Below are 26,949 nucleotides of genomic sequence, written 5' to 3'. Positions count from 1 at the left end.
TCCACTTCTAAAGGATTACGAAAGTGCATTGAAAGTGCATTATTCAACGTGTGTGGAAATGGCCATGGGCTGCTTCCACACACGTTGGATAATCCACTTTCAATACTCCTTAGTGAACATTTGGAACTGCTTTTCCATGTGTGGAACCAAAAATCCACTTCCAAAGGATTGCTAAAGTGCATTGAAAGTGCATTATCCAACGTGTGTGGAACCAGCTATTATCAGGAAATTCCTGTTGTGTTTTCCATATCTTTTCTAAGGAAATTTGTTGATGGAAGAAAAGTTGAGTCCAGGGCTGCCAAGCCCAGGTTAGGAAATTCTTGGAGATTTGGGGGTGGAGGCTGGAAAGGGCAGAGGTTAGGGAGGGGAGGGACCAGAGCAGGGATGTAATGCCATACAGTCCTCCCTGTAGCCACTTTCTCCAGGTTTACTGATTTCTGTGGTCTGGAGATCAGCTGTAATTCTAGGAGAACCCTACCTGGAGGTTGGCCATCCAAGTTATGACACAGCAGCTGGCTCATCAAATGCTTCTCCTCCTCTCATAATGGCTGGGATGCTATGGCATTGTTCCTCCTATACTTTCCTCCGATGTGGTGCTTCCATGTGCACCATATGTGGTATTTCCATGTGCACCATTGTTCCTCCATACCTTCCTCTGCCATAGTGCTTCCATGTGCACACAGCAGTAGAAGCAAGCATCACAGTGGAGGAAAGCCTCTGCAGCAGCCAGAGAGAAGCATAAGGGGAACAATTTCATAACAACTGAGCCAATGAGCCTAATTCATTTCTAAATAAATCAGCCTGCAGAAAATAGGCGAAACACATCCCAAATTTTCTATTAAGCATTTTTGTGGTCTTGCGTTGCATTTCTATCCCATGTTTCTTCCATCGTGGAACTCAAGGCAGTTTGCACACGATTCCTAAGGCATCCCCTATCCTGACACTGACCCCCCCCCCCGAACTGTTTAGTTTCTGCAAGCAGTGGAGGCCCCCTGTGACCTAGAGTGCTGGACTAGGTTCTGGGAGACTTGGGTTCAAATCCCAACACTGCCATGAACCCCATTCGGTGACCTTGGGCCAGTCACTCTTTCAAGCACTCGCCTCACTGGGTTGTTGTGAGGATAAAATGAACACAGGGGACCCAGGCTCAGCACTGAGCTTCGTGAAGGGAGGGCAGGGTAAAAATGTAATAGATAAGCAACTACATTTTAAGTAATTTTCATTGGTCTGCTTGGGAAGGGAAGGGAAGGGAAGGGAAGGGAAGGGAAGGGAAGGGAAGGGAAGGGAAGGGAAGGGAAGGGAAGGGAAGGGAAGGGAAGGGAAGGGAAGGGAAGGGAAGGGAAGGGAAGGGAAGGGGAGAGGCCCAGTCCGGAAGGAAACCTATATTCCATTAAAAATGAAACACGTTTCTTCTCCGTATAAATGCTGAAGTGCTATAATGAATGCATAACCTTATTATTTGGGTCTTATGCTGATTCAGCATCAAGAAGAAACTTTGCAGAGAAAAATGAGATTGTACCAGTAAACAAAACTGAGGTTTGGACACTATGCAGCATGTCTTAAACACAAGAAGGCTTGGGTGCAGTCCCATTCATTCTGCACCCCCCTTGAGCCAAGAGGAAAGGGTGGTATAAGTATTTCAATTAATTAAATCACTAGCATAAGCAGTACACCAAATGATACTATGATGGTTTCCTGCAGAGGACTGTTTATGCAGGCCAACTTTTGACCCTTGGGCTATTGTTTCCATAAGCAGGATACTGGTTATGCTAAGAGAAGATGCCTTGCCCAAATGGAATGACACTTTAAGAGCCCGAGAATCTAGAAGATATTTGGGATCATTAGGGTGGATCCTACCCTTATCTTAAGGCAAAGGTAGTCCCCTGTGCAAATACCGAGTCATTACTGACCCATGGGGGGACGTCGCATCACGACATTTTCTTGGCAGACTTTTTGTTACGGGGTGGTTTGCCGTTGCCTTCCCCAGTCATCTACACTTTACCCCCAGGCACCTGGGCACTCATTTTACCGACCTCAGAAGGATGGAAGGCTGAGTCAACCTTGAGCCGGCTACCTAAACCTGGCTTCCACCAGGATCAAACTCAGATCGTGAGCAGAGCTTGGGCTGCAGTACTGCAGCTTACCACTCTGTGCCACGGGGCTCTTACCTTTATCTTACCAGTCCACTAAGTGAAGATGGTGTATTTATTAAAATATTTATACCCTACTTTTCCTTTTGGCTCAAGTTTGAAGCCTTCCTCCAAATAACGTGGCTCTGTCAGTGCATAGTTTTAGGTAGGTAGCAGTAGAACCGCAGGATTTGAGTCCAATGGCACCTTAGAAACCAACAAGATTTTCAGGGTGTAAATTTTCAAGAGTCAGAGCTCCCTTCTTCAGACTGACTCTTTTCAGTGGAGGAAGAGCCACTTGAGTTGAAGGAAGATTTCTCAGATGATGGCTGAATCCTCTCCAGTGCATCTATTTTTATTTATTCAACCATGTTGTTCATTTTCTCTCCCTCCCTGTCTAGCCGAAGGGTTTTCGGCGTTACTACAGCTCTCCACTACTTATCCATGAGCAGTTTGGCTGCATCAAAGAAGTGATGCCTATTGGTAAGTCTGAATGGATTTTTTTCCCCATTCTCCAAGTCGTGGAATCAGTCAGTTACACTTGGTAGTGATGCTTGTTTTCAGCTGACTGTTTCCTTTAAGACAGAAAAAAAATAGTACTAGTGAAAGGAATGGGAAGTTGTGAACTCCATGGTGGGAGATGAGGGGCAACTCAAGTTTAATCAAGATCTCGAGAAAGAAGAACTTCAAATTAATGCAGAAAAGGTTCTACCATGAAGCGAGATAATGGGGCTTGTACTGTAACCACAGCTTAGAAAGCCTCAGTTTCTGTGTAGTCAGAACTATGTGCTGCCCTTTAACAATTGGTACTCATGGGAATTGTAGTCCCCCCTCCAATATAGAAGTTTAATGTAGGCTTCCTGTGAAGGTGTTAAAAGTTTATGGTCCTCTTCCTCCCTTTGTTCAGATCTTACCCCCTCAAGCTAGGATGCAACAGCTATTATGAATTCACTATTCTGGAAGCAGCTGGGAAAGATGCTGGCTTCCAGATAGCTCTAACGCGCTGCCTCTTTCAACCCAGATTTAAAGGAATCCTTACTTACAGTTAGAGCCAGTGAACGACACATGGTTCAATCAGAAGCAAGATACATCTTTATTGGTCCAGATTTATTTGTAGACTAGCGTTGAATTCATGATAGCTGTTGCATCCTAGCTTGAGCTGCTTCCAGAATAGGGATTCTTCAAGTGGAAAACATCTGGGTCTATTGCAAGCAGTAGCAGGAGGACAGATAGAAGAGACCCACAGAATTCAGCACATTAATTTAATTTAATTTAATTTATTATATTTATATTCTGCCCTCCCCGGCTCAGGGCGGATTGAGAAGTTTTTCTCTCTTATTATGAAGTCTTGTTAAGTTTTGTGAAAGTTGCACAATAAAGCTTCTAATTGGATTGTGCCTCATGTTAATCGGTGGGAGGGGCTAGTATTTGGACTTCCCACCTATCTCATCAAGGGCAGTCATTGCACCCTGCAAATACACATCTAGAACCCACAATTGGAGAAAAATCATGGGGGGTGAGTCCAGAGGGGAAATTGTGGGCATGGGGAAGATGAAGCACCTTTATTCTCCCCACCAATTTTGCCCTTTCCATACTATGTCTTTACCCAGTGCTTTTTCAGATGACCATAGTAGACCAAGTATCTCAAACCAGGGCCTCTGTTGAACATTTCTTTTTGGTCCTCAGCTCAGGAAGGATACAGAACTAGTTTAAATCTTGAAAAGGTGTTACGGTGTTTATTAGGGCGGAAGAGCACCTGCTGAGTCTTTCCTTGATGTTTATCTGTTTTTTTCTCCTGTAGCTTGTGGCAATAAGGTTGACCCTGTCTATGAAACACTTCGCTTTGGAACTTCCTTGGCCCAGAAAACCAAGAAAGGCAGTTCTGGGAGTAGCTCCGATTCACCAAAGAGAAACTCTGTAACTATTTTTGGTGCCTTTTCTTATGATCTGAATGCTACTATTTACAGTAGTCCTTGCCTGATGTGGGTAGTGGCGATAGTTGTCTTTCATACAATAATCCCTCCCTCTCTCTTCCCCTCTCAAATATATTATGTACACTTTTGAGACCCAAGTGGTGAGAGTATCAGACAAGGAGATGAACGTTCAAATCCTCACCTAACTATGAAACTCACTGGTTGACAAGCCTTTTTCTTTCTTTCATCCCAACTTGCCTCTCTAGATTATTGTGAGAATGAAATGAAACAGAAGGGATCTATACAGTTAGTTCCTTGGGTGAAAGGTAGAGAAAAATATAGTAGTAATAATATAACACAGCTTACTATTCAAATTTTTATATTGAAATTTTGTCTTTGTTTGATTTGTGAAGAATTCCCAAACTCCCGGCTGGAGGTGGCAACAGGTTTGCCGGCTTGGAAATTAGGCCCCGTTTTGCACAATGTGCTTTGTCATAAGCCACATGTAAATCTAAAATGAACAAAAAAATACATCATTTGAAATAGCCAGTGTGCCAAACAGTGTTACATAGTTACAAGGTTACAAGGTCTCTCACTTCCAAAAGCCAAAGTTACTTTAACCACACATGCGAAACATTGTGCGAAACGGGGCCTAATTTCCAAGCCGGCAAACCCGTTGCCACCTCCAGCTGGGAGTTTGGGAATTCTTCACAACTCCTCGGTTGATTTTGGCTTATTATGTGCCTTACAATTGTGTTCTGGAAGCAAGAAAATTGATTTTGGCTTTTCGTTGTGCCTTATATTTGAGTTTTGATAGCAAGAAAATTAAACTCTTTTGTACGTGGTCCTGTTCTTCGGCTTCGTTTCATTTTGTTTAGGACCACCCCCTCTTGGATTTGCTCTTTGTTTGATTTGGGCCAAGGACTGGAATGTTAAGTGAAAGCTATGTGAGAAAGGTGGGGTTTGAGGAGCAATCCAAAGAAGAAACAGAATGGCACCCAAATGTTGTTCTGGGAGGGCATTTCAGGAAAAAATAACTTAAGGGAGCATGAGGCCTTCAAGCCACTGAAGGAAGTCAGGTTGGAAGAGTGATGCTATGGTTACAGTGTTCAGTTTTTAAGACTACAAAGCAAATGCCATTCCATGGCAGAATCTGGCTAATATGAGAGGCAAAACAAAAAAGGCAATCTCTTAGAGAGAAAACCAGAAGAGAGAAACAGAAACAGAACAGATGGGGGATCCTATTTTATAGGTTTCATTTAGAACACTGAAATTCCACAAGAAAAAACAGGGCCAGAAACATTTTGGATAATTATAGGGAAACCAGCTATTTCAAAACAGCTGAAATGCTTGCTTCTGAAAAAAATGGATTTGTTGTATGCAATACAGGAGGGTTTGTGAATTGTAACCAGCACACTATAATCCTGTCACTTTTACATTTTCTAAATAATAGCGGCACCGTCTCCAACAGTCCTTACAATTTGACATTATCCTTCCCCTCAGTCTATGTTGAATGGGCCTTCAGCTCTTTAGAGTTTAGCATTACACACGTGCATACAGGTGCACACACCCACATGCACACTTGTTCAGGACTTCAGTGTAGTAATAGTTGAAAGGCTGGACTAACCATTAAGCTACACATGCCATAGAGCAGAGCCCCAGCCAAACTGGAGAGTCTGGTAGTTGTCCCTGAATAGAGTTTGCCTATTCTGTTCCACTCTGGGTTTCTTTTGAGTTTACGACCTTTAGAATCTACAACCACTTCCCATCTGACAGTAAATTTGAAGTCCTTGCAGGACAAGAGCAAGAAGTCCATTTCTGTGTGTCACAGAACTCCTGAAAATGGAAAAGAGTTCTATGAAAACCTGTATACCCCCCCCCCCAAAGAACAGGTCTATAGACTGTTTCACTTACTTTATCAATTTTATATTTCCTGCCTGCAGCTCTAGCTTTGTTCAGCTCTTGTCATCCTTCCCTTTGGTTTCTTTAATTCACCCAAAATTTCCGCAGATGTAATTATTGCTTGCCAAATCAGTAACATATTACGCTAAATAATGAACGATTACTCAAGCATACACAACATGAACATATTGTCAGCTTGCCTTGAAATTTTGATCAGATGGGAGGTGGGTGTAAGCACAGAATGCCAATATGCCGTGGGACTTACTCCTTGGCGAGTCAGGCTGTCGTGTAACGATTGCACATAAGAGTTTGGCACTAAAAACCACCACCTATTTAGAAAAATACACATGAAGTTCAGATGACAGAGAATGTAGGGGTTCAGGACTCATGAAAGTTCAGGAAAACATTCCAAACCAGAGTCTTATTATTTTAAAACATTACAATAATACACACAGTGGGGTATTAAACTTTCCCCAAACCACCAGCCTATTCATCCCTGTATCTGCAGTTGCCTCAGATAAGTTCTAAAATTATCTGGTCCAGGCTGCCACAAATGGGGTTTACTTCCAAGTAAACACGCATTGGATTCAGCTGTTCAACAGATTTGATACATATCTGTCTATATGTGCAACGTATGCGCAAGCCAGTTACTAAGATTCCATCGTATTCTAGCATGGCCAGAAAACATACACTTGGATTGAGCTATAGAGATGAAAGAGAGGAATTCGCTTGATTCTCAATGGATAAAGTCAATGGGATCACCAACAGCATGTTTGGCTCACCCCTTGATGGTTGACTTGCACGGCACACCTTTACTTTAACTATTAAACTCCCTGTGCAAGCACTGAGTCATTACTGACCCATGGGGCAACGTCGCATCACGACGTTTTCTTGGCAGACTTTTTGTTATGGGGTGGTTTGCCATTGCCTTTCCCAGTCACCTACACTTTACCCCCAGGAAACTGGGTACTCATTTTACCAGCCTCGGAAGGATGGAAGGCTGTGTCAACCTTGAGCCAGCTACCTGAACCCAGCCGGGATCGAACTTAGGTCATGACTCGTGAGCAGAGCTTGGACTGCAGTACTGCAGCTTACCATTCTGTGCCATGGGGCTCTTTCATTATGGGGCTCTTTCATTAAAGTGAATGGAGAAAAGAAAAGCCCAGCACTTCTATGGCAGATGTGAACAATATAAAGCACTCCTCCCTTAATAGTGGGTAATCTGATCCACATTGACAAAGATCTTGCTGGAGGTTACAGTATGTGTCTGCGCAGTGACTCACCGAGCCTTCCAGGGGACTTTGGAGTATACAATCTTCTCGCCGCGCATTCCCTCCTCCACCATAATGACAGTCATTGTATTAGAAGCTGAAGAATTTATGTTCGGCTTGCTACTACCAGTTGCTGGGGTTATGATCTGTAGCCTAATCAAATTAGATTCCAAAAATTAGCTAAAATCCTTACCCTTTCCCCTTTATTTCCTCTCCCGTGTGAATAACAAGCCCTTTGTGTACATTAGCTCAAACATCTCAGTTTCCAATTTCCATTTGAGTGCTCTCCCATTGAGTATTTGAATAATTCCGCCTCTGGCTAGCACTGGCACTTCAACCTGATTCTCTTAGCACCACCACCACCACACCAAGCTGTTGCCATGTGCATACAATTCGGATGTGTTTATTTCACCTCCTTGCTCACTTTCCCTCCCTCCCTCCTCCTCTTCGTTTCTTACAGACGTCAGATTTGGCAGAGGTTCCCGAGGAAGGAGATAGTCCAGGAAGCATGTGTGATGTCAACAGGAAACGCAGCAACAGCGGTGAGTGTGAGGCTCACATTTTCCATGAACTCTAATGTTCCAACTGAAGGCCTGTGATCATTTCTGTCTTTTTGACAAAGATCTTTTCTGTCAATCATACTCCATTCCATTCCATTTGTGCGAACATCATTTATGAAATTAGTCATCCAGGCTGTTGGTTTTCTGGTCCGCTTGACATATGAGCCAAATTGTGGAGTTATCGCAGCTCTCCTACTAAGGCTTATAGGCTGGTTTTCCACTGCCTGCTGAACACATGAAGGTGTCTTAAAATAAGTCCAACCGCTGGTCTATCAAAATAAGTATTGTTTACTCTGACTGGCAGTGGATTCCCAGGCTCTGAGGCTGAGGTCTTTTACATCACCTACTGCCTCATCCTTTTAGCTGGAGATGCTGGGGACTGAACCTGGCACCTTTTGCATGAAAAGCAGGTGCTCTACCACTAAGCTATGGTCCATTCCCTGCTGTTTTCCTGAACGTATTTCCCATAAATATTTTCTGTTTTCCTCTTTATGAGCCTATTCTCCAGGACACATGCCTCACCTAGTAAAAGTTTCATCCTTTCAGACAGCAAATTGTTCTAATCAAGATGAAATGTTTTCGCACCCCTTTTTTTACCACTTTACCTATTTAAGATTAAAAGGAACTGCTGTAAATTGAATCTGCATAACTTGGCATTGTGCAAGAAGCTTGCTGACAGAGTTGCGAGCGCGTTTGTCAAGCCTCCAAACAAACATCAGTGAGAGTATATCAACAACTCTTTTGATCAACACTAGATTTCTTTACAACTGTCCTTTCAGAAGCTCAGCGTATAAATTATAAAGTAGCTACTCCAGAACTTTTCTCATTGTAGATTTAATGAGTTGCCCATGCTGTCTGCGCAGGTCGTGGAAGCAGTGAATCTTGACTTACCGTAGTGGTAAGGGGTGGATCTTGACTATTTAATCCCCAGAAGGTTCTGCTTGGTGTTGGGGAAATTTTCAAAATCTCTTCAGAATGAGAAAGAGAAAAATTTAAACGATGCAATTAGAATAAGCAAATATATGATGCATCTGACTGGCTTGTTTTAGCAGCAGGGTTAACAGTAATAATGTTTCTTGTTTCTTTGATTACAGTATTTACATACTCGGTAAACGGTACAGCAGATTTCGGAGATGAACCGAAGAACATAAACTCCCTTGTACAGGTGACGGTTTAATAAGGCAGTAACAAGTTTAAAATTAAACTGTGTTCTATCAAAGAGGGTTGACTTTATACCTGCTTAGTGCAATTTTATCCTACCATTCCACTAAGGAACAATAGGTGTTATATATGGGTCATCATTCCCCATTTTATCCTCACAATAACCCTGTGTGGAAGGTGACGTTCAGATCGAATGCCCAGGCCAAGGACACCAGTGAGCATCATGGTGGAATGGGGATCTGAAAGCTGGAATATCTTTCCCAGGGGAATGATACTCCAAAAGGTGTCCAAGAGGGTCAATTCTAATGCCCAGCGGCCAGGGATTTGCATCTGTTGAGCTCTCCTTTCTGTCTTCTCAAAAATAAAGAAGTGTTGCTTGGAAAGACTGGGAAAATACCTATTAGGGTTCTAGATCCAGAGGGGTTAGCTGTGTTCGTCTGTAGTAGCAAAATAGAAAAGAGAGTCCAGTAGCACCTTTAAGACTAACCAACTTTACTGTAGCATAAGCGTTCAAGAATCACAGTGGTTCTCGAAAGCTTATGCTATAGTAAAGTTGGTTAGTCTTAAAGGTGCTACTGGACTCTTTTCTATTTTATTAGAGTTCTCTCTCTCTCTCTCTCTCTCTCTCTCTCTCTCTCTCTCTCTCTCTCTCTCTCTCTCTCTCTCTCTTCCTGCCAAACGCTTGAAAAAATCAGAAGGTTTTCAATGCAAAGCAATACGAAAATACATATTATGAGTGGAAGATGGATGTGGAAGATGTGTGTGATTAGCCAAGTCCACACAATTACTATATCCATACGTACTGTGAGGCTACTTGGGATTACAACATGGAGAAGCAACTTCCATAAAATTCTGGGCACATGAGAATGGGGGTCTGATTTGTATCAATAAATTGAATAAATTTCAGAGCGCAGAATCCATTGGCATAATCCAGAGACCTGGTAGATCATTTGCTTTCAATACTGGTCTCCAAAGACCCTCTAGTAGTAGATGTCACAATTGTATTGTACAACTGAAAACTTCATCAGGTTCCAATCCAGCCTAGCTTTTGTCCCTCATTGTTTTAGAAACAAAAAGTCCCAACTGAAAATAGTGCCCCACTTGCAAAATTTGACATCGGGCTTTGTCTTCAGTTTTACTATATTGAAAACACTGCCTTTACTAAAGCAGTATATACTAATATATCCTTTTCTTTCTTCTGAAGGGATCTCTTAATAAAGACACAATGCAGATGAATGCCTATGTTGCCTTGTACAAATTTGTACCACAAGAAAATGAAGATTTGGAATTGAGGTAAAGTTATTGTATATTTAAGCCATATGGCATAGATCTGACTGGATATGTCTGTGGGTAGGGGTGGGGGAGTGGCAAGGCTTCCCTCTCTGTAATGATCAGCATCAAACACATAAATTAATTCACAGACTGTACTGTATTCAGAAATCCACTCCATGTATTATGTACATGGTTCTCTTGAGGACCTTATTCTTCTTCCTTTTTCTCACACTCTTTGTTCTGAATAAAGCTATACTTTATTTGCCTGGGAATACCCTCAGGATAGTCCTGAGTGATTGAATCATATAGACTGTAACAGACTGTTGGTCTGTAACCAACACACTAGTATGTGTCATAAATACAAAGGTCAATGTTTACATAAAAGTTGAAGTTTAAATAAGGAAATTTTGCTCTGTGAAAATCCATAGAAAACTATCTTCGCCATTGTTGTTAATTGAATGTATTGTGTCATGAATGGCTCCAGGGAAGCCTGATTTTCTAATGTGGCTGAATACACAAAGGGGAAAGCTATACATTACACACATCATAATAGCCCTACAGTCCTTTTTTAATTTTCATCGGGGTCGTTGGGATGAGACAAGCAGTGTATAGTAGAGTGTATTTAATCTTTTCCCCACATAACCAAATCACCTTCGCCTCAAGCAACTTTTCACTCACACAAGGTTTCAGACATGTTTGCCCTCTCGTCCCCTCACACCCCCGTTCCCCACAGCTTCTCCATTCCCAATCTTCTGCTCCCAAAGCAGCCTTTCCTATTTAAGAGAAGAGCCATCAGGCTATTATCACATGAATTTGTGTATAGCATATAGCCCGCCTTAAAGATAGGTTAAATCTTTGAAGGAGACCTCGAGCCAGCAGGCAAATCACCCTGACAGCTCTTCAGCTTCACACTGCTGAGCCACGATTTGCCTCCCCCGCCATGTGCCTCATCCTGCCCCTTAACCACTCCCATTGTCTCATCTGCCACCTCCTGACCAGCTGGAGAAAGGGGAGATGAGAGCTGACGGTCTTGTGCTTGCCCAATAGCCTCCTACATGCTTTCTCCCATCTTAAGAATGATCTTTGCTCTTGAGAGCAGGTGGCAGGATGTGGACTAAAATGGAGCAGAACTGAACAGAAGAACATCCTTCGCTTATGGAGCTTTTGAGGAGGGGGACCAATGAGAAAAAAAATTATTTGCAGAGTCAAATGAGGACAGCACATACAAAAAAGCCATGGTCCCAACCAAGTTAAAATTAGTTAGGACTAAGCCCCATTGAAAACAACAGGATTCGAAGGAGTCGTGAATTTTAGCTGGACTGAGGGTTAGCTAATACTAAGGAATAACCTGATGCCTCTAAGGATGTTCTAGCAGACTGAAGATGTTGTGGAAAGCCCTGGTGCCATGCCACATGATGAGATACTTAATCAGAACTCAGTGTCCTCAATGCTTTTTGTTTCCTTATTACAGACCAGGAGACAGGATCACACTGCTGGAGGACTCAAATGAAGACTGGTGGAAGGTACAATCAAATAGTCTAAGCCATATTCAAATAACAAAAAAAAATGAATTTTATAGTAGACTCTTCTTACGCCAGACAAATCCATGCACACTTATTTACAGACTGATCACATGCTTCACTGTACCAGAGCATAGCTTGAGGGCTGAGCTCGTGGCTCTCTTGAAGGAGGACACTTTGTCCCTTTGTAGCTCGCTTTGTAGGACGGTGGTAGCCATTAATGGTACTTCCTAATGAAGCCCTGATGAGACACAACGCCAACAATGATGTGTCTTTCCCAGGGGAGTGGGTCAGGCTTGCCAGCCGGATTTCCTAGCATCACATCCTTTTGGAATTGCCACATCTCCTTAACATCATGCTACCAGCTTATGGCAGCTAGTCAAGGGTTCTTATCTGCTTTTGAAGTAGTGTGTCATTTGAATGCAGCCGCTCAAGCCAGGGGAGATACAAGCCATTAGGTTAGGTGGTGGTGGGTGGCCACAGTAGCACTGGAACTCTGGACATTATGTGTACAATACTATGCGTTCATGTAAATAATGTTCAAGTTGCTGTCTGTCATATATATTCTTCACAGGGCAAAGTAGAAGACCGAACTGGCTTTTTCCCCGCTAATTTTGTTCAAAGAGTACAGCAAGATGAAAAAGTGTTCCGGTGTATCCGAACATTTATTGGATGCAAAGAGCAGGGACAGATGACCCTGAAAGAGAACCAAGTGAGTGACCTTGAAATGTTGAGGACATACCACCACCTTTTTATACAACTGTTTATTATTTAGTACTTTTTTATCTCACCCTTTCTCCAAGGAGCTCAGGGTGGTGTGCATTATTCCCATCTCCTGCATTTTGTCTTTACAACAACCCTGTGATGTAGGTCAGACAGAGAGTATGGGTGGCTCAAGGTCACTCAGTGAATTTCATGGCTTAGTAAGGATTTGAACCTGGGTCTCCCAGATCCCAGTACACTCTAACCACTATATAACACTGTCTCTCAATTCCATTAAAATCCATGGTATGTGTTTAGAGCCCCATACACACATGGTGTTGAATCCTTCAGAAGATTTCTTCTAATGAAAAGGGGGGAGTAGTTTTTCTCACCTGCTGCAGTCCTCTGATTCCCCAATCATGTGGCTGCTGGGAATCCTCATCCCTCAAGAGCAAAAGATTGGGGAACATTTTGGTCCGCAAGAAAGATAGATGAGGAAGTCCTTCTCCACTGATACAAATTTGCCATAGGATCAAAGCTGTGGGGCTTTGGATTAATACATGCAGCAATCAAAGCAATCAAAGCACGAAGAGAGTATTTGTTCACCAGGAACTCCGTTCTTTCCACTAGAGACAGCCATGTCATTGATCTGCCTAATGCATGCAGATTCAGCCCATCATTCCAAGAAAAAGAGTGTAGATTGGGGCAGAACCGATATGAAAACGATTACTGTTACAAATTATACAAGCCTGGGTTTTGTCACTTCTCACCAGCCTGCAGCTGATGCTAGGCAATGAAGCCTATTAATACAAAGCCAGCCCATAATAAAGCTAGAGTTGTTCACTGTCTCACTTAATTAGAAGAGCTGAATAAGACAGCCACTGTCCATTTTAGCCAGTGCCTTAGTTTGCTGTTTATCAGGGCAAGTGAAAATAATACCCTGGTTTTCTTATAAATGCAAAACAAAAACCCCGCAGTTAAGTCAGGAAAGTGCACCTGTTGGCTCAGTTAGGAAGAGAGGACTGGAAACAGACCCTCTGCCCCAGCAGTGGGCTGGGGAAGGAAATGTATTCACAGGGGAAGCAGGCTTCAGCCTGCATAATTTCATGACAGAATAGGGTTACCCAGCACTTTTTTTCTGGGAAAAGTGGTTGAACTCAGTGGTGGAGCTCAGGACTGCACAATGATGTCGCTTTGGGTCAGTTGGGACAAGGGGGGAGTTTTTTAAAGTTTAAATTGCCCTCAGTGAAAATGGTCACATGGCCGGTCACATGGTCACATGGCCCCTGGAGCAGCGTGGAGGGCAATCTCAACTCCCCTCTGTCTGGAGATCAGGGGGCGGGGCCACCAGCCATGAGACCATTTTCAAGAGGTTCCGGAACTCCATTTCACCGCGCTCCAGCTGAAAAAAAGCCCTGGGGTTACCAAACTCTAGGTGGGGTTCTCCTGGAGTTACAACTGATTTTCAGACTGCAGGGATAAGTTCCCGTGGAGAAAATGGCTGTTTTGGAGAGTTGACTGCATGGCATCACATCTCTGCTGAGCTTCCTTCCCTCCCCAGTTTTCCCTTCTCAGTATCTGCCCCCAAATCTCTAGGAATTTTCCAACCCAGAGTTGGCAACCCTGTTCACAAAGAATAGAGACAGATAGAATTGTCCGATCATGTGATGTGCTGTTGCCTATGGACAAGAATGGATTGCTGTGCATGTCAGCTGCCATGTAAGTGCAGCACCCACGTGCATATGAAGACAACCTTGGCTAGCCGGCATATTGTGATGATCAGTATAGCGGAGCACATTGTGTCTATATAAATTAACATTCATTCTCAATATAGCTTTTTAAAAAAAACCCTCTCTTGTGAGCCAAATATACTCATGGAACAGCTCACTTGAATGCTCCGCTCTGAAATCCCAAAGCGGATTCCTCAGTACTTGAAAGAGTGCTGAATGTGGCAAACAGCAATCTGTTCTGCTAATTTTTGCACAAACTCACCCAGCACATTAATGAGGAGGGTTACAGACACACAGTGAGATGGGAATATACAAACCATAAAGTGGTCGTCACAGAAAATGAGGAAGTTTTTATGCCTGGCTTTATATCAACAGCGGTAGTGCATAACGCGATTCAGACGGAGCAGAGATATTTTTAGTTCTCTTAAGCATGCTGGATAGCTTTGGCCAGGCCGTGAGGCAATTTGTGTTTATATGGCTTTGTACCCTTCAGCTTTCAAGATGATTTAAACCTTGGTAACAAAGCTGGAGCCTGAGAGAGAAGGAAAATGGCACGGTAGGGGGTAGGGAGCTGTGGCACAGAAGATCATCTTGAAAAGGTTGTTATGAATACCTGACACACACTCCTCTACAAATACTGCTGCTGCCAATAGGGGCCAATTCTGGATTAAATCCCAGTGATGTAATGCTGAGCATGTGATGCCTGAAGGGTGCCAGTAGTGTTCAATGAGAGGAATTTCTGAGAGAAAAGGAGAGACGAGCTGAATCAGAAAGGAGAGCAGGGACACCTGATGAGCCGTGGGGGTTCCTGTCTCATTACTGACCCTTTCACTAAACCCTGCCAATTCCATTTATGAAGGTATATTGGTTATGTTCAGCTTTATGAGGGAAGTTAAGCTGAGACATGCCAACTGGTCTGAAGAGACATCTGGTAAACTTCATGGCTATATGGAGAGTTGAGGTTTCTGGAGTTCTAGCCACACACTGCATCTACTACACAAACGTGGCTTAGTGGCACCTGTGGAAATACCCTTAAATAAGTTGCACACAATTTATACCCTGCCTGTCTCCCCAATGAAGACCCAACGCAGTTTACAACATTAGCTCTCCTCCGCCATTTTATCCTTACAACCAGTAGGTTGGGCTGAGTTGACTAGCCCAAGATCACCCAGAGAACTTCCATGGCAGAGTGGAGATTTGAACCGGGATCTGGGAGGCCCTAGCCAACCATTCTAACTGCTATGCTGTGCTAGCTCACAATAACAATGACAGTAAAGGAAGTTTGGAGCCCTCTCCATTTTTCTAGACTAAAACATTTCCACTTTTTCCCCTTTTTTTTGCCATATTCCAATAATTCCCAGGACTTTCCGCAGCTGAGGGACTTTTCTTTTAAATACAGTTAATGAAACATAATAGAACAAGTTTTGTTTCTTACATCTCCTCTAGGGTCCTCTGGCCTTATAGATCTTGTGTTAGCCTGAGCTCAGCTTACGGCAGACTCATCCGCCTAATATGTGAGGAATGTACAGAAGGCATAGATCTCACCCTCAGGAAGTAGAAGTGGCCTTTCTTGTCAAGCTTTGCCTGGAGACAGACGACTGAGTGTTGAAGTGGAATGATAGCAGCTTCATTGCCTGTGGCATATCTACACATCCCCATTGTCATTTCTGGTCACAGATCTTTAAAGGCTGGAGATAAACAATGGGGCTTTTCTTTGAAGACACTTGAAAATGTGATACCATTGCTAGCGGGGCAGGTACACTTTTCTTTTGTCACATCGTCTTTTTTGCACCAACTGGTTTTGCAGATATTTTTGAAGCAATACAAAAATATGCATACTATAGTTGCCAGAGACAACAGTAGACTGAGTCTACTCTTCTGTCCCCCTGCCATAAGCAACCATTCCTGTTTCATATAATTTTCTGCTTCCCTTTATATATCAATCGATATGCAAGTTGGTTTGGCCGGAGATAATGACAGGGCAAAAGAAATGAGTGCATACAGAATGGGCAATGATGCTTTTGCCGTTTTTAAAGCATACTGTCTGCCATCAGTCTTGCACTAGTTTAGGTCTTATTTAAGAACTCACAGTAGCATCCTAAAAAGAGTTGTGCCCTTCTAAAAGCCATTGACTTCAGTGGATTTAGAAGAGCTTAGTTCCACTTAAGGATGACACTGCAAACGATCTTTGTCCATGTGAGAGCTATGACTGGGGGCCAAACTACAAGTGACGAATGACACAGGTTGGACACTTGTCAGCTTCCCTCAAATTTTGATGGGAAATGTAGGCAGCTTGGCGGAATGTTGGACAAGTGACAATTGAAACGTCCATTGGACAGCAGTCGGAGAGCCAAGCTGCAAGACCAGGATGCCTACATTTCCCATCAAAACTTGAGGGAAGAAGCTGACAAGTGTCCAACCTGTGTCATTCGTCACTTGTAGCTTGGCCCTGGATCTCCTGATGTTTAAGATTACAGAATAGTTTGGGGGGTGACCTGGGTTGGATGGAGGGCAATAGGCTTGGGAGTTCTAATTTATTTTCATCATGCGGCATAGAGTAGGAACTAGAGAAGATCCTGCTAGTAATCAGCAATTGAGTAACATCTCACTAAATCTGTTCTCCTCTTTGAACACCAGAATTTAAGGGCTGAACATGCCCAGAAGTCCAAGTCAAAGCGTTCCCTTCCTTTGGCTCTTAGCCTACAGCTAGGCTAAGATCAGCTGCAGTTGTTCATTGTTTTTGCTGTTGTTTCTCTGTGTATTGATAGCCATTTTGGGTCCCCAGTGGCAAGAAAAGCAGATTACAAAGTGACTAAATAAAGAAATAAAATGGGCTGCTCCAGTTAGAGTCCCCCCAATACCTGTGTAATCTACTTTCCTGATGCATTCGGATTCTGCCATCAACCTATCAGTTTTATTCCAAGGATAAAAAAATAATGGCACATGGCTCTTCCCCTCCCCCATCATTAACAAAACTGTGAGGTCTGTCAAATGGAGGCAGAGCAAGATGAACAAAAGATCAACCTGTGCTCATCATGGCTGAGTGGGGATATGAGCCTGGGTTTCTCAGCTCATAGTCTGACATTCTAACCACTACACCATGCTGCTTTTCATAACCTACAAGCTAACAGTAAAACAACCTGGTCTCATTAACAGATCCAAGAGAGCCCACTCAACCAGGCTGTTTCCAGGGAAAGCCCTGCTAAAATTAAGAGGAGTTGCACCACAGATTTCCCCCCTCATTTTCAGCATGCTTTTACAGGTAGGGCCCTCCAAATATCTGTGTAATCTACTCATTTATGGTTTTGGATTCCACCTACCTACCTACCTACTGGGTTGGTGCATGGTTAAAATATTGGACTGGGATCTTAAGAGACCCAGATTCCAATACTCACTCTGCCACTGGGTGATCTTGGGCCAGTCATCTCAGCCTAGCCTACCTTACCGGGTTGCTCTTGTGAAGATAAAACAGAGGTGGGGAGAATGTTGTAAGCTGTTTTAGATCCCCACTGGGGTAAAAAAAGTGGGGTATATATATCTAAATAAAGAATAAAATTTTCATTTCTGTTTTGTAGGGTTTATACAGAAGTGGCCAAGAGCTTATAGCCAGAGATATTTGTGAAAGTGTATTTGTATATGTTGGGGGGGGGAATGAAAGAAAGAAACATGAAAAGGCTTTAATGATTTTAAACAGGGCCAAGTGCTTCATTTTTAGAAAGGCAAACCATCCGTTTAGAAGACTTGCAGCCAAACCATCGCACTCCTGGAGGCACAATTTAGGTCCCGGAAGAAAAATGGCTCCGGGGAATGGAAGAGAAATTCACATTTGCCTCCCTTCCTTCCCTTTAGATCTGTGTGACTTCAGAGCAGGAACGTGATGGCTTTATCAAAGTGTGCAGTGGGAAGAAGAAAGGCTTGGTCCCCGTTGATGTCTTAGAAAACATCTGATGGTCTCCTGCTTAACTACTGCAGTTGTGATGCTTTGCCGGCAAGGCCTGCTTGCCTCTTCTTGCACTGTGTTGATCCAATTTAGCTGTCTTGCAGAAAACCAGGGAAATCACAAGGCAACGATCCATTGATATCAGACATTTAAGCTGCTCTTGTGTGACAAGAAGATAATGGAGAAATGATGAAATGGACCAGGCGAAAGGAGCCAAAATATGGTGTGTGGAGTTATAAGGGAGGGTCAGTTTGCTTTAAAAGACATTCAACTGGATGATTTTTCCAAACGAGGCTGCTTACCATTACCCTGTGTGACATAGACAACTAAAGTAAACTATTAAGTTCCTGTTCCTGTGTCTTAAGAAGCCCATTGGAGGGTTTTGTTTTTCTCATTTAAAGTGTGGCAGGATGTGGAAGGGTTCTTCTTCCTTGTACTACAGTTTGACGCTTGAAGTTTATCATGTGAGTCCGGTCCCAAAATGTTGTCGACGGTACTAGCAATTCAGCATCATGTTCGGTTCTGACTTTTCAGTTCTGTGAGTTGTGCAGCCATCAGTTTGAGGAAATTTGTCATGGCCTGGACTACTTTCTGTGTGGATTCTGATGTACATTACTGTGGCAAACTTTGATCTTACCTATATACAAGGCAACAATTTCAGCACACTTGGATGTCAATTAAAACAGCAGGTGCACTATTTTTTTCCTGTGCAAGCTTAGTCAGGAATTGCTGGATCTATACAAAAAGAAAAATACATAGAGCAAGGAACTGGGCTGTCATGCTTGGGAAGTTTTCTATTTTTCCGGTACAACTATTTGAGTAGATTTTATATATGTATGTATATAGCATGGTCCTATTTATAAGAGTAATCAGTTCCCTTTCACAATGAAAAAGCAAATTACAGAAAGAAACAAAAAATGTATTGCCTGACACATTTATGAATGAATGCAACAACTTAAAAATTTGATGATCTTATCAGGCCACAATCCACCATGGAGTTAAGGATGTTAAAGCCTAAGTTGGCTACAGGGGGGTAAAAATGATAACACTAAAGCCAAAATTTCACCTGCTGTTCAGATATTGCATTAATCCACAAGGCAGCTTTATTCAGAGCTCTGCCCTTCTTTCTTCTGTCTACATCAAATGGCCAATGGATTGTAAATGAGGCTGTTCAGCATCTATTGGAATCACTAAGAACACCACCATTTAGAGACATAAACTGCAACAAACAACCCTACTGTTGTATTGTGAGACTCTAGTCCCTTCCTCTTTTGTTAACCAATTATGCAGCCATTTTTAATTTTTTAATTTTTTTACAAACTTTAAATTTGCTTCTAAACACCACACAGCATTACTACATGTAAGGGAAATTAATGCAAGGGCAGAGGAAAGGGGGGTGAGATTATTAGGGGGAAAACTCCTTCCCCCCCCCCACACGCACACACAGGTTTTCTTTGTTTTGGCATTCGAAGTACAGTGAATTTGGAGTATCCCCACAACATCGTCCTCTAGTCTTCCACTGCCCAGGTTTTCCCTTGCTTTGGCTGTTTCTCAAACTTCCTTTGAACCAGTATTTTGGGAAAGCTTGCAGTCAAAGTGTGTTTGCTAGAAGATTCCATTTTTTGCAAGTCCTGTCCACATTGGCACTATTTCTTTGCCTCAGCCACCATTCCTCTTACCCTCATGACCAGAGGTTGTTCCCCCCACCAAGCATTCTGTTTCAAAATAGGTAATTGCTGTACTGCTATAGCAATTCAGCAATTCCACCAAAAAAAAACCCTCCAGTTGTATGAGGGGGAGGGGTTCATAGCTGTGAGAGGCTGAGTCAAACAAAGTGTGAAGGAAACGACCATGTGGAGGCTGTGTTGGTGCTGGAAGTGACTTTGCATTCACAGTGGCAACAAGATCTGCGTGGACATTCATCGCTGTGTGGAAACAGCCCAGGGCCCCTATTGTATTAATATTGACCTTTATTTCAACATACAACCTCTCCCTAGAAAATCATGTGTGGCCCACTGAGCTCAATGACTCCTTAGCATTTAGGGTTGCCAGGTCCCTTGGAGCCCAACCCAGGGGATGGGGGGGGGGTTGTGCAGGGGGGACTCGTCCTCCGAGCTCCGGAGCTCTTCACATCAGAATGATATCATTCCTTTTTTTTTTTTAATTTTTTATTGGAATTAGAAATATTTTGTCATTTATAACAATCAAAATACTCTAATATTCCAGTTCTAACCCCCTCCCTTTCCCCCCCGTTTGTTGACTTCCAACAGTTTTCCAACCCTTTGTCTATTCTTCCCCTACTCATTTCAACTTATTTTGTCAATTAAACATATACTTTCACACTCTTCTAAGCTAATCTATTATAACACAGTGCTAAGTCAGTTTCCCTTCACTTATCAACTAACTAATATATTCCTGGCATATTATTCAATAGTAATAATACTGGTAATATTCTCAATATCCTGTACTCTAACTTATTCATTCTAATGTCATCAATATGGGACAAACAATTTATCCCTCCCTATACATAACTTGAGTACTCATAAGTGATGAATACATTTATAAGTCAACCAATTTAACTTATACTCTATATGTTACAGAATGATATCATTCCTGGCACGACAAGGAAGGGAAGGCCCAGCATGACAAGGAAGAGCTCTGGAGCATGCTCCTACATGCTCCAGAGCTCCTGGGCCCATTCCCAGCACTCCCCCCCCCCCCACTGGCCAGGTGGGGAGGGGAGGAGGCTGGGAGCTTGAGATCCCCCATTCCCACCAGGGGTCTGGTAACCCTATTAGCATTCCATGGAATAAAGTCAGCAGCTTCCTTGCATCCCCTTGTTCTGAAACACCCTTAAGCAGGTAGCAGTCAGCCGCATCCCAGTCTTCACAGTGCTGCAATTCAGTCCTCACATCTTGCCTTGGGTGCTGATCTGCTGCTGAATCCCAGTTTGCATTAGCTACCTGAGGTGGTGCAGATGGGACATTCCAGTCCACACTTTGCCTTTAGCCAAAGGGCTGCCGTGTCTAACTTGGACTAGGTTTCTGGATTTTCAGATCTGCACCCCACGTCTGCAGTTACATTTGCCTGCATGGGAATCTTGAGTGTGTGCATGCCTCATTAGAACCAAAGGGCCTTAGAGGTCCACGCAGCTGCTGGTTGTGAAGGAGTTTGCCACTCTCTAGTTGCTACATGGCATGGCATTGGATGCCTGTCACAACCATTGCATCAGTTTTCTAGCTCTTGTACATGTAAATAAAACCACCCCTTTAAAAAATAAAATTTCATATCTAGGGTGGTAGGAATGCTGGAAATCTTTATTGTATGGCCTTTTTAACATAAACCAAAATTAAAGACCAGTTCTGCAATTCAGTTCATTTTGCAAAGGGAAACCAGACGATTCAGAAATGAAGATCCTTGATCACAAAGAAAGAGAACAACAGAGAGCTTATTGACCCATCCTGCTTTATAACTTAACTTTATTTGTAATTCACTGACCTGGCATGAAAAAAATTAATCCTGAAATGCCTGTTAAAAATCAAAATCAGCGCTATAGTTAATTTCTGTTGTTCGGCAGACTAGCTAAAAACTATACATCCATCCATATGTGCTACTGTTTACTTGAATGCAACATAACTGTGATTCTGTCCTCTTAACTGCTTCTGTTGTTTTAATTTCTCCTTCAATCCTGTTTCATAGGATAAAGCTGAATTATTAATTTCAATTCACAATGGCCTTTAATCAATGTCTCATTTCTTTTGATACTAAGCAATAAAACAATAAAGTGATTTTTAAGAGACTGCCTAGGTGAGTTATTGTATTGTTAAAAACCAATTCATGTTTCTTTTGTCAACAAAAGCATTTGTCCTTTACCACCATCTGATGGTGAAACCAAACGTATTTGGCCTTGATTCACAAAAGAGACACTGCCTTATGTCCATGAAGCAACATCTTTATCTCTGTTGAACTCCGGGTGCCTTTGAGGTATGGACTTCAACCCACTGGCTGGATCACAAGCCCCTGTAGAACCCCACTTTTCGTTGGAAGAACCTGCTGCTAAGGCACAAGTATACAAATCAAAGGAACCACATGCCTGCTGCCAGGCTTTGTAGACTGAGAGGAGAAGCAGTGGTGGTGATGAAGATGCCTTTTTAGCACAGACAGAATGTGCTAAAGACTCATATGACGGATCTCTCATTTGATGTCCCGTGTTTGCAACTCACTGGATCTCTGCTGCTTCCTGTGCGGTTAAAGATGGTTTCTTGATCTGGAAAAAGTTGAAGACCATTCTCTTAAAGCTAGTTTGCAAATCCCAACCATCTCCAGAGCATACGGGAGAGCCACATGCATCCACAATCAGGCAGGACACAAATGGAGGTGGCACTTACATAAGCCAAGACCTCCGCATGGGTGGTGTACATGCACTCTCCACTGCTGCACTGGAACTTTATGGTGTCATTATGGGAACTATATAGAAAATTCAAGAAGGTGCGACAGGTTCACAACGAGGCGCTTCCACATGAGTTTGACACCCCTAGAAACTCAATGGCATGTTCCTTGTAACTGGTATCTCCAGGAGAACATGTCGTAGCTACAAGCACAACAGCCACTCCATGCATTCCCATTCCAGGGCCACTGTACAAAAGGCACCCTGGTGTATAAATGGGGCCTTAGTCACTCCGTCAGTTCATGTGCAGGGTGGCTTCTCCCTGCTCTAAGCATCTCCAAAGGGATATAACACTAACTGACTGATTAGTTTTAGATGAACTCGCTTTTATTTGAGGCTTCTGCTCAGGGAAATTTAATTTTAGGAGCTGGATGTTCATGTCTAATTTAATATTTTGTTTAATAATGAATATGCGGCCGTTGGAAAGAGCTGATGTGTCTTGCTCTCTGATTTTCTATTTCCTATTTCAATTACTTTCACAGTTTTAAACAGAAGAGCTTGCGCACGTATGTGCCATCAAGCCACAACCAACTTGTGGCAACCCCAGCGAGGGGCTTTCAAGGCAAGTGAGAAGCAGAGGTGGTTTTCCACTGTCCTCTCTTCCTCGGTGGTCTCTCATCCAAGTACCAACTCTGCTTGCTTCCAAGAGCTGATGATATTGGGCTGTACCATGCTGCCTTCCCTCCCTAAGCTTGCTGCCTCACTAAAAATATTTAGCCCTATGCACTGATATCTTCTAAGGCCCAATTCATGGTGTACCTCTAACAGCGGCATCAGAAGCTCAGGTGGGAAAGGTAGTTATGTGGGGATATCCATATGACCTGGGATACTTACATGATTGTAACATTCATCCATGTATGAATGTTATTGATATCATATTAGGAGCCTACTGGAAGAACTACATCAATCTTCCCAGAAAAACAATGTTATCGACTTCACCAAAATCATATCAGAAGGTCTTCACCTGGATTCGTTAAGATGAATTATGGCCAAAATATTGCACTGAATTTAAAAAAATAGCCATCTTCGAGTCCACTTTTTATATAATTTCTCAAGACTATTTTCCCCACATTTCAAACATCTCATATGCTAAATCAAATATTTTGCACAACAACAAAAGGAGGAAACCAATTTTACAAACCAGCTGTTCTTTTTATGCATTCATGGTACACAAATACTAAAAACATTGGTGACAAAACCCACTTAGCATATTAACATTTATTCTGTTAGCAATCATAAATAATTGTAACACCACAGAGTATAAAATGCTAAGCAAATGATTGTGCTAGGGGGAACATGTTGCCAGTAAATTTTTTATGCTTAAGTGCAATAAACAAATCATGTAGTGAGATACAGGCCATTGTTATTTAAAAGCCATGTTTAGCATTGATAAAGAGCCTTGCCTAAAGGACACCATTTCCACAGATTTTGTACAAGACTGCTCTAAAGCAACAGCTCCAGACCTTTAGTCTCCCTTCCCAATCTGGGTGCAACCTGCCACGTCTCTTCCACCCCCCACTCCCCATTCTGGGTGGAATTGCAGAGTTCCTCTCCCCCACAGCAATCTCGCAACTTTCTTTTAAGACCTGGCAGATACCATGGGTAGGGTGGGAGGGACTAACAACAACAACAACAACATTTGACTTATATATCACCCTTCAGGACAACTTAACACCCACTCAGAGTGGTTTACAAAGTATGTTATTATTATCCCCCCCCACAAAAAAACACCCTATTAGGTGGGTGGGGCTGAGAGAGCTAGAAGCTGTGACCGACCCAAGGTCACCCCGCTGGCTTCAAGTGGAGGAACAGAGAATCAAACCCAGTTCCCCAGATTAGAGTCCTGTGCTCTTAACCACTGCACCAAACTGGCTTGTGCCCATAAACTATACTAGAAAAATGCTTTGAACCTAATTTTACTTGTATTTTCAACCGTTCTCTCCACAGAGATCCCAAGAGGCTCTTTTAAGACTACATTTCCCAGGTAAAATTTCATAACCCAACACTTGAAGAGCACATGCAAGGCATCACTTGTAGTTTAGCTCTCAGGCTATTGTACCTTGGTCACTTCATGAGAGGACAAGATTCACTAGAAAAAAACAAGCAGGAATTGAGTCCAGTTGCACCTTAAGAGACCAACAAGAGTTTCAGGGTCAGGGATCTCCATTCCTGCTCGTTTCTGAAGAAGGGAACTCTGACTCTCAAACGCTTATACCCTGAAAATCTTGTTGGTTTCTAAAGTGCCACGGGACTCAAATCCTGCTGTTTTACTGCAGATTAACACATTGGAATAAATAATAATGCTAGGAAAACTTGAAGGCAATAGGAAAAGAAGACCCCAAATGAGATGGATTGACTCAATAAAGGAAGCCATGGCCTTTCATTTGCAAGACCTCAACCAGGTTGTTAATGACAGGATGTTTTGGAGGTAATCAATTTCTAGGGTCACCTTAGGTCTGTACGCTGTAAGAAGGCACATAACACACACACACTACAGATTAACACAACTACCCACCTGAACCTAAACTTAAGGTGGAATGTGCGGAATTCATTGCCACAAGATATGATGGTGTAGTGATTTGGGGGAGTAGTTTACACTTCAGGTTGAGGCAAATGGTGAAAGAAGCTAGGACACTGCCCCAAGTCAGGGAAAATGGAGTATTAAGAAGCAAACAGCTGGGACCAAAGAAATAAATAGGACTGAACCGGCCAAACTTTGAGGTATTTTTCTGAGCGATGACATTATCCAACCCTGTCACCATTACAGAATCTTCCTGTTTCATAGGACACAAGGCAGCTGCCAGCTTTAGTTGCTCACCACCACTCTGAGCAGCGGCAAAAGAAAAAAAAATTACGGTGATGTCAGTTGCATTACTACGCCACTTCCAGGGATTCCTAGAGCTATCCTACTTCACTTCAGCTGATTTCTTACATATGCCCAGCAACCAACCTTCCCGAGGGCACCATGTTTTGATATAGACAAGCCTCTTCATCTTTTTTACAACAGAAAAAAGGAAAGGAGGGAGACAAATAAAATTTCCCAGAATATAAGCTTTTATGACTCAAAGCTTACTTCATCAGATACAGTATCTGAATAGAGAGAAAGGACCAAATCTGGCACCACAGATGGCTTTCCGTTTAGATTAACATGGCTTTAAAAGTTGGCTTGACAAATTCATCAAGAACAGTCTTGTGTTATGTATATAGCACAACATTAAACACTTCTGTACTCCTGCGCTCCACAACGGCCCCAATCTGGGCCAAAACGGGCCCGATCCCAGCAGCTGCGGCACACGGGAGCACGCTGCAGGGGAACGCACAAGGAAGGTGCGCGCGCCCCCACTGCTCAGGTAAGTGGGGGCAGGGTGTGGGGAGTGGGGGCTGGGGATCTCCCGCCCCCACCGGGGGTCTGGGATCCCTATTCTATGCTGAGAGGCAGAAGGCCTCTGAATACCACTTGCTGTGGGGCAACAGTGAAGGAGGGGACGTCTGCACTTCTGTGGTGTTCCCAGACACAGCCACTGTAGGAATCACGATGCTGGACTAGATGACCTTTAGATTGGCCCAGCAGGACTTCTTTTTTCTAAAATACTTCAAAGTTGTAGGATAGAACAAAGATAGCAAAGTATAACAAAAGATCCCTGTTGTCAACGCTTTTTGAAAACTGGATCTAAATGCTTGAAAAAAAAATAATCAAACCAGAGATGAAAGAAATTAATTTCAGACTCAATTGTTTATATTGGTAGCAACAGCAATTTTTAAACCCTTCCATGACTTACTTCAGTGTAGTTAATTGCACTACCAACAGAAGAGTCACCAAGCTTCACCCACTAAGGGCTATTCTCATTGCAAATGTGTATTTAGGTCACAATGCAAAAAAAAAGTAGGTATGATTTTTTTTTCCAGGCCGATGAAGATTTGCATGTTAGTGGAATGGTCTCTATTATTATAGTAAGAATGTTCTTTGCTCTCAAAATACTTGTAGAAAAAAGAAGCTCCTTTTAAAGTTTTCTAGAGCATTAATAATGATATGTGCATAAAGCAAAATCGGTATGCATTGTGGTAGGGATAAGCTTGGGGCACAATTTGGACCTCCAAAGCTTCACTGGAATCTGAAGACTGCCCCCTTCATATATCTCCTAATCTGTGTTGAAGACAAAAGGGTATAACTCCTGCTAAATACTGTGAATATTAACAACCTCCTGGTGCCTCAGCTACTCTTTCCCAAAACTCTTGTAACCAACATGGTTACTTATAAACATTTTTTGGTGCAGTTTGAAAATTAGGCCTGCCGTTTGCCTGGTGGGGGCAGGAAATCTCTACCCCCAGCTCCTGTTGCCCACTGGCACTCCAGCAGCTAGCGGGAGGGGAAAAAATAAAAATTGCCATTGGGTGACATCAT

At 42.8% G+C, this 26,949-nt stretch overlaps 1 protein-coding gene across 1 annotated transcript in view; it reads left to right on the top strand.

Annotated features, from left to right (window-relative positions):
• STAC (SH3 and cysteine rich domain) overlaps positions 1–20,215 on the top strand; it is an 87,716-nt gene extending 67,501 nt beyond the window's left edge. Inside the window, exons 4-11 of the mRNA XM_054991613.1 lie at positions 2,531–2,612; positions 3,931–4,046; positions 7,676–7,757; positions 8,870–8,940; positions 10,141–10,229; positions 11,680–11,731; positions 12,303–12,440; positions 18,010–20,215. Of these exons, the coding sequence (XP_054847588.1) occupies positions 2,531–2,612; positions 3,931–4,046; positions 7,676–7,757; positions 8,870–8,940; positions 10,141–10,229; positions 11,680–11,731; positions 12,303–12,440; positions 18,010–18,108 (729 nt within the window). The 3' untranslated portion in view covers positions 18,109–20,215. The remainder of the gene's footprint in view (positions 1–2,530; positions 2,613–3,930; positions 4,047–7,675; positions 7,758–8,869; positions 8,941–10,140; positions 10,230–11,679; positions 11,732–12,302; positions 12,441–18,009) is intronic.
• Positions 20,216–26,949: the final 6,734 nt, after the last annotated feature.

The sequence above is a fragment of the Eublepharis macularius genome, chromosome 11, assembly GCF_028583425.1.
Source record: "Eublepharis macularius isolate TG4126 chromosome 11, MPM_Emac_v1.0, whole genome shotgun sequence".
Lineage (NCBI taxonomy): Eukaryota > Metazoa > Chordata > Lepidosauria > Squamata > Eublepharidae > Eublepharis > Eublepharis macularius.
This window is presented reverse-complemented; position numbering and strand designations above follow the sequence as displayed.